General features: G+C 33.1%; 1 protein-coding gene across 2 annotated transcripts; it reads right to left on the minus strand.

Annotated features, from left to right (window-relative positions):
- Nucleotides 1-343: 343 nt before the first annotated feature.
- Nucleotides 344-4,043, minus strand: LOC142554357 (polygalacturonase At1g48100). 2 transcript variants are annotated; one of them, XM_075665028.1, is made up of 8 exons: nucleotides 2,763-4,043; nucleotides 2,560-2,688; nucleotides 2,300-2,464; nucleotides 2,137-2,175; nucleotides 1,505-1,712; nucleotides 1,341-1,422; nucleotides 1,090-1,198; nucleotides 344-1,004 (listed from the first exon to the last, which is right to left on the minus strand). In XM_075665028.1, the coding sequence occupies exons 1-8, from the start codon at nucleotides 2,958-2,960 to the stop codon at nucleotides 594-596; spliced, it is 1,341 nt and encodes a 446-aa protein (XP_075521143.1). In that variant the 5' UTR covers nucleotides 2,961-4,043; the 3' UTR covers nucleotides 344-593. The 2 variants fall into 2 exon arrangements, with proteins under 2 accessions (XP_075521143.1, XP_075521144.1); XM_075665029.1 differs by lacking the exon at nucleotides 2,137-2,175.
- Nucleotides 4,044-11,272: the final 7,229 nt, after the last annotated feature.

An 11,272-nucleotide genomic window follows, 5' to 3' on the forward strand; every position in this document is an offset into this window, starting at 1 on the left:
AAGAGTGGATTGTGGACGGTGCCTTTTCTCCACCTTGATATATATATATATATAATATATAACTTATCTTTATCGTACGTTTGAACATTTATTATTTTATTTTGGTTATGAATTAATTATTAAAAGAGTAGGCAGTGCAATGCGCTCAACTCACTCCTTCAATAGTTAAATTTGATTCCTTGTACCTAACTAGCTATGAAAAATAAATCTTTCTTTTGTTATTCCCCTTTCCTTTTTGATATCAAATCTTCAATTCCGATTGTCTCGGTCTCACCGTTTATAAATTTTTTCAGTAAAACAATCATCATGATCAACTATATTCAACGTACGAGGCTCGAAAATGTGACAAATTAAACCAATACGTATTGTGGTGTTCAACGACCAAAATCCGTTGTTTGTTCGATTGGCTCCTTATGATTAATACACACGCACAAAGCATTTGGACTTACAATTTATTTACCAAACTTAAGGCCTAAAATCATCACAATCACGAATTTTGCATAATTATTAAGGCATCACCTGCTGCATTTATATATCTGCATGTAACCATCGCACACAAGGGAAGCCAAAATTCAAACAAGGCTCACTAATAGTCAACAGCTAACATCGTGTGATCTTGATATTCTCCTGCTAAAATCACTCCCACTTCTCACACAATAATCCATGCTTTCAGGAACAAGCAGTCCCGATGATTTTCCATATGAATTTGAGCACAACGGTTGCTGAATTAATGCTCCATGTTTTTTGGAGGGCTGTAGTTGAATGGAATCCAGAACAACATCTATGCATGGAAATGAAATGCTGCACGCCATATGAATTGGTTGTGATGCATAAGTCCCTGTAATCTGATTGAATTCAACTCCCGATATTGCCACTGCCTCTGTTTGGTTCTTGCAGGCATATTGATTCTTGTCACAATAGTACTGATCGATCACTATCGGACACTTAACGTCTGTGACTTGGATATTCGAAAACGACACATTTTTCACTGATCCAAGACCACCCTAAAAACGGATGACTTGTGAACAACGCATAATCAAGAAATTTATACAAAATGAATTTTACAAGATTCTTTTTAGTGTTTAATACCTGCCATGTTTTGATCCTGGCTCCATATAGAGTGTTCAGCATTGTGATGTTTTCAACTAAGACATTGGAGACACATGCGAGGCTTTTACCCTTTCCTAGTCCTCCTAAACTGAAGTTTGTTTGAAAACCAAATTGCATTGCACTCATAAAATCCTTTCATAGGAAAAATCAATTTGTTCTTTCTATGCTTTGGTGTGCGTGTCTGAAGAAGGGCGAATCTAAGATTTTAACAGATAACCTGTAATAGTTACCTTATTCCATGACCAGGGCTACAGTTTATATGATGGACATGAACATTGGAACAACCGGTTTGTATAGACACACAATCATCTCCTATTCAACGAAACAGTAAATTAAATTTGACTTCAATACATTTATAATTTAGTTCGGATCATACGAAAACATGAATTCTTGCCTGATCCTATGTTGGAATGCTGGATTTCTACATCTTGGGAGTTCTGCAGGTGAATGCCATCAGTATTCGGGCTGTTTCCCGGAGAGAAAATCGTAATATTGTTGACCTTCACTCCTCTAGAGTTATCGAATTTTAGATGGCATAAAGGGCTGTTTTTTATACTAATGTCGCGAACCGTGATGTTATAGCTCGCGTAGAATCTCAGTGCCTGTTATATAAATGGAGAAAATCCTTATGGTCAGGAAAAATAGTCAATTTAGTTATCTAAGTTGTCTTGTTTTTTTATTTTCGTCCTCTAAGTTGTCAAGTTAGGTTTTAATCATGTAAATTTGTTTTTCTTTTTGTTGATATTTAGTCTTATTTCGCTGGAACACTAACATGACACTTGGATAAGTAAACCATTTTGGATGTATAAAATTTTTTAGCACCACGTGGGTGCTCCGACAAAATATGGCTAAAATCAACAAAAATAAAAGTTAGAAAATTAAGAGCCAACTTTAACAACTCAGAGCTGAAAACATAAATAAAGAAAATTTATTCGAGGAAATCAAATCGACAATTTTGCTACGTATGATCAGTTTTGTGGGTTTTTCACTTTTTGAAATTTAAAACATGCAAGATTTCAGACTTACAGTTGGTTTAATGCTTGAAATTTTTTTTGCTTTCTTCTTCTGAATAAAAAAATAATCATCAAAGGAAAGACAGGTAATTATGTAACATACATATATGTACACACACAACCACCCTCGAAATGTATATGTTAAATTGACATTTGAATTTTGTGATATATACTACCTGAGTATCATTTAATGAAGAATCCCGCCAGTTATAACCTTGCCCATCAGCTGTACCTGAACCCTGGATTGTAAAGTTGTGAAGCCACTTAAAGTTTATCCATTGATACAAGCTAAATTTTGTCCATGTTCCAATTTTCGCAGGGGCTAAAATAATACCATCAATCTGTTAGAAATTTTATATAAACAAAAATTTAGAACAATTTCCATCATAAATTCGATTATTTAATAAGAAAAGAAAAAGGTTTACTTAGGACTTACCTGTAAAACAAGATTCGGCAGACAGGGCCCTTGGAGTGTCAAGGGTTTTATCAGAAATTTAAATTCTGAAGGAACTTCAACGACAGCTCCTGATATCTTGCAAGCAGATTTCCAAGCTGCTAAAAGTGCCTGTTGGTGCCATTTATTTATTTGTACCTAAAACCAAACTCGCGGCTGGTAGCATTAAAAAATCGGGAGCATACCTTGGAATCGTCAGAAAGACCATCACCCTTGGCTCCAAATGCAAGCACATTGAAAAGAAAAGGATTGTTCCAGTTGTCATTCTTCTGTTTCTTGTTTAGCATTTTGCTTTTCTTGATGTGGGCTTGGTTTGCCGCTGTTACAGATGTGGTGAAAACGAGTACGAAAAGAGAGCATATAGTGATGAGTTTCAGGTTCATTTTGTGGTCTTTGCATTTTAATCCAAGTACTGACAGTTTATATAGTTGCTTGCGTCTTACATGATTTATAATATATTATTACAAGGACACCCCCCACACCCCTAGCTCCTTTCTTTTTATATAAAACTAGATAGACAGGTCATGTCCATGAACTTTTTGTCTAAAAATCCATTAAACAAAATTTATATATTTCGATCGTTTCATTTAGATTTCAAGATTTATTTGAAAGGGAGATTTGGCCTCCAATTAGCCAAGATACATAAAGCGTTCTCAAAATGTTTAGATTGTATTGGTAAAAATTGAATTCCCACATTTAAAGTAATGCTTAAAGATTTATAACATTTGATTTAAAGAATTTTGGTAAATGACAAAAGATTGTCGTTTGAATCTAGGATTAATGCATGTTTTGCTATTTCAGAATTAAGAGGACGTGATTTCCATAGTTTTTTATTATAACCATGTTCTCTCATTATAAGATAAGAAGTTAACTAAGAAATATAGAAAGGGGCCATTGTTGTACAAACATGGATTATTTTAGAGAGAAAAAAGAGAAGAAGTTTATCCGTGTTTTAAATTTCCGACCCACTAAACCAGAGAAGCTAGTGAATGAAAGCACAAATGCCAATACTTAATGCCGTGCCGTACCAATTGAAAGTAACATTTAAAAAGTTAACATTTCATGCCTTTACAATTTGGCAAACATGTTTTACTAATTTTTGTAAACACATTGTTTGGTAAATGTACAGTTGTAGAGGCCGGTGGAACTACTAAAAAGAACAGAGGCATTATATATATCAGATTGAGGGCGCCACGTGTCTTTTTAAAAAAAAATTTAAATTCACAAACTCATCATCTTCACCTTCATCTCCACTGATCGGAAAACCGGATTTCTCCTATAGCATTCATCTGCATTGTAGTGGCTACCGCCTCCGGCTACTCACCCTCGGCTGCGCAGCTATTTCACCAGTTGCCACCACCATTCCTACTCTCACGGCAGCTCCGCCAACTATTTCCACTCCTCCGACCGTAGCTCCCATAATTTCTCCACCGACGGTCTCAACTTCTCTGCTAGCTACCACCGAAAGCCGCTCCTGTTCAGTAGCGCACCCGAGCTTGGCCGATTTTATTTGAGATAAATTAGTTAATATAATAAAAAAAATAAAAATAATTTTTTTTATAAATTTATATTAATCACGTATATGAAATTTTCATATTTTCACATATTTATTTTAAATAATTTATCTTATATTATATCATTTTATTTGTTATTTTTCTTCACCTCTCAAGTTCTCAGTGAATACAAATATTTTCTCATTATATTTAGTATCAACTATGTACTTTCTTGCTCGTAAATAAAATATTGATGATATATTTTATGCATCTCTTGAATTTCAAATATATTATATTTGAAAATAACGATTTTCTGTCTAGTCTAACTGATCAAATTTTTTCAACACAATAAGTTATAACAATTGAATATCTTTAAACAAAGTATTATTGCAAGTGTAGATGTCAAGTTTTAATAACTAATACGGATATCGTCTGACTGAAGTTGATATATTACAATTCTACCTCAATTACAATTTTTTAGTTAACTTTTAACAAACAGTTAAATAAATTAATAAACTAAATTTAAATTAAAATAAAAGGATGAAACAAACGTAATATAAATAATTTAAATTAAAAAAATAAATAAATAATTTTTAGAATCTCGGTTTGTGCACATATCCTTTAATCTTCAATAATGATTGAATTTATAAGCAATGCTTTTGAAGGAATTCATTATTTTATCAATATACTATGTTGAGTCATATTGAACTAATTCAACAATATACAATAATTAATTGTTCTTTTGTTATTTAATAATTGCAATTACATCAATGAACAATGGAATTTTCTAGCTTTCATTTTTAGTATATGACTATTAACATATACTCAATCTCATATGTTGTTAGAATTGACTAGGTGTTAAGAGGGGATGAATGAACACCTAATAAAATTTTTGGCATGATTGGTTTGGGCTAACAAATCACATTCACTTTATCTCAATTTGATTGAGATACAAGTTAGCAAGATAAAATATATGCGCGGAAAAAGACTCATGTTCAAGTTTGAATAAAATAGATAATAACACGAGAATCGGCATAGTCAGCTACCCCAATGCTAAAAATATTCATGATGTTCGATAGCTTTTCGATGATGAAAATAATGTTAGAATGGAGAAAATGGATAAGAAATACAGCATCTTTTGGAGAATGCACAATCTGTAGAGAAGAGCAAAGATCGACAATCAATCAACACATTTCAAGTCAATGAGACAGAAAATGAACATATAGCTCAACAAGTTAGAAGAAGACCAACAATAATGGCAGATTATGAGGTAACTGGTATTAACCAAATTGAAGATCTATTTTTTCATTTTGCATTATTTTCATATTGTGACCTAGTAGCTTTTGAAGATGTCAAAGAATCAAAATAGTGAAAGGCAATGGATGCTGAAATCACATTCATCAAGAAAAATAAAACTTGAGAACTAACCAGCTTCCAAAAGGTCAAAACCCAATAGGTGTGAAGTGGATTTACAAGAGTAAATTGAAAGAAAATGGAAAAGTAGACAAATTCAAGGCACATTGCTAGCAAAAAGATTACAAACAAGAGTTTGAAATCGACTATAAAGAAATGTTCGCTCTAGTTGCAAGGCATCATATGATCAGATTGGTAATTGCCTTAGCATGGGCTAAAGCAAGTTCTACGAGCATGAGATAGTCGAATAAATGCTTATTTTTTTAAGGTGAGTTTTCAAAAATGTCCATATGAGTATACACTTTGTACAAAATTTGAAGGTAAAGGAAAAATGCTCATTGTTTGGTTTTATGTTGATGGTCTTATATTCTTGGATAAATGATAGTGTCATGTTTGAAAATTTTATTAAGAAGTCTGTCAGATCTTGGAAGGATGCATTATTTTCTTGGTATTGAAGTAGTTCAATATACCTGTTAGATTTTATTTCCCAAAAGGAATATGATCAAAAAGTTTTGTGCAGATCTAAGATGGAGAAATATAATTCTGCAAGTATTCTCGTAGAATGTGATTTGAAGCTAACCAACTATTGTGAAGGAAAGAAGATTGAAAGCACACTTTACAAGCAAATTGTTGGAAGCTTAATATATTTTACAGCAACAAGGCCGGATATTATGTATTCTTTTAGTCTCATAAGTAGATACATGGAGAATTCTACAGAAATGCATCTTTTAACTGCCAAGAGGATTTTATGATACGTGAAACGAACACCAAAACTTGGTCTCTATTATAAGAAAGGAGAACAATAAAATTTGATGGCTTTTGTGATAGGGATTATACAGGAGATCGAGATGATAGAAAAAGAACTTTAGGATATTTTTTTCTCTTAGATTCGCAGCTGTTCTATGGACTTCGAAGAAGCAATCAATTTTTACTTTATCAACCACTGAAGCTGAATTTGTTATAGCAACTTCATGCGCATGGCAAGCTATTTGGTTTGAAAAATTCTTAAAGAGCTTAAATTCAAGAATCTTGATCCTATTGTAATTTATTGTGATAATAGTTCAGTCATAAAACTGTCAAAGAATCTAGTCCTACATGGAAGAAGCAAGAACATTGATGTGAAATATCATTTTTAAGAGACCTCACAAAGAATGAAACGATTGATAACATCTATTGCATAAGCAAAAATTAAGTAGCTGACATGTTTATCAAGTCCCTCAAACTCCGTGCATTTCAAAAATTAAGGGAGCTACTTGGTATTAGCACACTACAAAACAAGTTTCAGGGATGGTGTTCTTATTAAACCAGTGTTGACATTATCGGTTTAAGAGAGAGATTGTCGAATTGTTAAAGATTTGTCCAAGTCTTTAATTATCTAACTTGTCAAATGAAGTCTGTTAATCATGATTTATTAGTAACAAAGTATTACAAGAAATATTATCTTTGCATATTTGTTATTTAATGGTTTAGTGGTCAAATATTGTTGCTATTTGTATGGTTCTTTCTATTGGTTTATTTGCCTATAAAAGACTCATTACTCAATAGAGAAAATATATAGCTATTAATAAAATTCTTCTATTTGTTTAATTTATATTTTATTCTTCCACTTTCTTAATTTTTATATTAGTGCAAATTCTGAACCACTAACCACATATTTATACATTCATTTAATTTGAAGTTTACAAAAAATTAAGTTCGAACTATTTTTTGTTATAAAACATAGAAAAGAAATTGTAGGTTTGAAAAAAATTAATAATAGTCCAAATTTCAAGTGAAAGAATGCATAGTAAAAATATATGTAAAAAATAATAATAGTATTCGACTTTTCGTTTGAAAAAATCATAGTTAAGTATCAATTAATAAATAACATTAAAAAAATTTATCAATAATTAACTAATAGTAGGAAAAGGAATGCATAGAGATGTATCAATCTATCAATTAAAGAAACTAATTGAAGCTTAAAATATTAAGTGTGAACCTCTACAAATTTATATGTACATTTAATTTGAAATTTAAAAAATTAAGAACATACATTTAATCATATAAATCAATCAAATTAACAAATATTAGAGCAAAATTATATGATTATGTCCATCTTAATATGTCGACAAAATCACAATACATTATTATCATTATTACAAAAAATAAAGAACTAAAATTATTCACAACATCATGACCTCACAATTATTTCAAATATAATAAAACACCAACATTCACAAAAATTTGTCTAAGCTAAATTTATAGATCGAAACCATATGAAAATAAAATATTAGATAATTAAGAATGTGGGGATGAATAATATAGATAAATATAAATGGGATAACAACATATTTAGCATTTGTCTCTTTACCAAAAGCTATAACTTGTGGTAATTGTGCAACTCAAATCTTTTAAACCGCACATCAGCTCAAGCACCACGGTTCGATCGTTCTACCAAACAGGGACAATTATTGCACCCAACATTATTTATTCATTTAACTTTAATTTAAAAATATTAAATACGAACCACTTTTTGTTATATTGTAGGTTTAAAAAATACAAACCACGAATTTATATGTTCATTTAACTTAAAAATAAAAAATATATTGCAGGTTTATAAAATACTAACCAAGAATCTATATGTTCATTTCACTTGAGCTTTAAAAAATTAAGTTTGAACCACTAACCACAAATTTATATGTTCATTTAACTTGAAGTTTAAAAACTAAAGTTTGAACTATTTTTTGTTATAAAACGTATATATTTATTAAACTTGAAGTTTAAAAAATTAAGTTTGAACCATTTTTTGTTATAAACATAGAAAAGATATTGTAGATTTAAAAAATATTAATAACGGTATATTTTTTCATGTGAAAAAATGCATAGTAAAAAAATATGCAAAAAAAATAATAGTAATAGACTTTTTTATTTAAAAGAATGTATAATTATGTATCTGAAACGTCCGCTTATTCATTTTCTTAAAAAGTACTATAATTTTTTTTTTAAACCTCACTTAGCATCGGCCGAATTGCATACACAAGCATAAAATATTTTTGACATCATTTTAAAATAAATCAACCAACTAACATTTGAAAAGTATAGCTCATACTATAACCTCTCAAAAACCACTCATGACATAAATAAAAGTCGTAAAAATATCTTTAACAACACTTAAAATCATGAATCGTAAACTAGTGCGGAAAACTAGCGTCGGTCCTCGGGTTATACGCACCTTCAGTCCAGCCAGATCAACAATCAAGACCTCCATTATCATATTCATAATCAACATCACCTGCATCAATCACACCTACTGAGTGTAAAGACTCAACACGTCATATCCTTGATAACAAATAATACGTAATACAGTTAACATATAACAGTGAAAAATACTTGTACTTAAAATATCGTTTTCATGGAGATGCATAAACATAAACATAAACATTTTCGTAAACATTTTCATGATGCATAAAACTTTTAAATAAAAACATTTTCATAATCTTATGCATACACATTTTCGTATGAACATAAACATATTCATATCGACATAATCATATTCATATTCATATTCGTATTCGTATTCATATTCATGTTCGTGTTTGTTGAATTCAGATCGTGATTGTGACTCGTATTCTTGATCGTATTGGGCGATGGATCCATCTAAAGAAAACCACAGTACTGGGCGGCGGGGGACACCATCAACACTCTCACCGGTCAACTGGGCCCTGGCCAACGTATTAACATATTCGTATTCGTATTCGTATCTGTATCCAAGAAAACACGATCGTCGGGCTCCCACTGGGACCATAACCCTCACCATATTTCCAACATATTCAATAGTCACAATCCCTTCACATCCTTCAACATGTCGTATTTCCATCAATTATAAAAATATGCATGTAATATCATTTTTTTTTTAAACCAAGCATGCAACATATCTTTTAAATGACCAATTTAACCCTTAATAATCCATGATCATTTAAAAATCATATTTCAACACATAAAAATTCATAAACATGTTACATAATCATATTAACATATAAAACAACAAATATGGCACTGCCATGACGTCTACTAGTTTTTCGATATAAAAAGACCGTTTTACCCCTGGACGTGACATTTTACGTTTTTGACGTTTTCTTAATTTTCTTGACTCTAACATGTCCCAAATAATTATTTAAGCCTAAATTAAAATTCCCATAATTTTATTTAGCTTAAAAACTATGCTTTTTGATTAATTCGAAATTTGACGTTTTGAAGACAATTTAAATTCCGAAAAATCCCAAACTTTAATATAAAATTCCTAAATCAAAAACTTAGACTATAATAATTATTTAAGCTTAAATATAATTTTTCATAATTTTATAAAGCTTAGAACTAAGCGTTTCAATTAACTCGTTAATTAGCGTTTCGTGCGGCGATTAAATCCGAATAAATCCAAAACCCGTTATTTTGATCCCAAATTTTAAACACAACCTTTTTATGATTTATTCTACCCTTCCAAGTCATGAGCCACACACGTGGACCCATGGATTCATTTTTAGTTCTTAAAATCTCGTTTTTGACACCTATTCGAACACACCGAGCCATCTCCCAATTTACTCAAGCCACGCCTGAGCCACCTCGAGCCAAACTTAGCCAACCCATCTAGGGACCCTACTGTGCAAGCCCAGCCCGAAAAACCAGTCTTGGCCCGCACAAAACACTTATGAAACTTGACCCAAAAACTGCATGTGTTGTGTGTGTGCTTCCTTGTATGTCTAGGACTCCTAACCCAACTAGGACTCTTCCAGCTGAGCCACCACCCAGTCCACCTGAACCTAACCTTCCTTGGACCACGCCCAGACCATACCTAGACCTACCCAATCCCCTTAAGCCACGCAGCAGCCACCTGAATATAGAAGCCCATCCTGCGCACATGATGCTTCCATAGTGCCTCCCTCGCGTTTTTGTGTTTGGCTCGAGCCACCTCGAGCCACCCTGCACCAACTCATGGTCATCCCCCCCTAGGAACCCTCCTGGACCCTTAGAACCCATAGGACTCGAACCTAGTTGAAAACCGAAGCCATACATCAGCTACCAGCCATGGCCGAGAACCCACTTATGCTAGGACTCTTCTAGCTTTCTTAGGACTTAGCCAACCAACCCAGCCCCTGAACCAGCCTCTCGTGTACTTACCTAGGACCCCACGGCATCACCCTAGCCCAGCCCCAAGCCCCCAGGCCGAGCTACATGACCCCTGCAAGCCTGCGCAAACCTGCGCTAGCTTGTACACTCTCGGGTAGGAGTCCATAGTGGGTAGGACTCCTCCCAGCCCCTTGGTTCGAGTCCTAGCTTGGCTAGGACTCTTCCCTAGACTCCCTCACGACCTTGGCTAGCCCCTGGAACGAGCCAACCAAGCCCTGGCGTTCCAACATGAAACCCGAACTCCATGACAGTTTGCACAGGAAAGTGCTTCTCGCTTTTTCTCGATTCGGTGCAGCGTGTGTGCGTATGGTTTGGTGTCCAAATTCACGTGAGAGCATGATGGTCTGATCCTATATCATAGCAGTCCCTTATTCCATATAAATACATGTTATTGGCAAACAAAACTCATGTTTTAGAACCCATATACATGAAATTTCGAAAATAATGCAAAGTGCCACTTGAATTTCGTATTTTTCATGCACAAAAATATAATATGGTGTGATGATGTTTTAGAAGGGAAGAGTAGGCGTGCCTTTGCGAGATTTACGCACGAAAAACCGTTGACGATGACGAAGAACGGAGCAAGACCTTTGGCTTGAATCACCTTGGCAAATTCTCGAAAATTT

This window comes from Primulina tabacum, chromosome 8, assembly GCF_025594145.1.
Source record: "Primulina tabacum isolate GXHZ01 chromosome 8, ASM2559414v2, whole genome shotgun sequence".
Taxonomy (NCBI): Eukaryota; Viridiplantae; Streptophyta; class Magnoliopsida; order Lamiales; family Gesneriaceae; genus Primulina; species Primulina tabacum.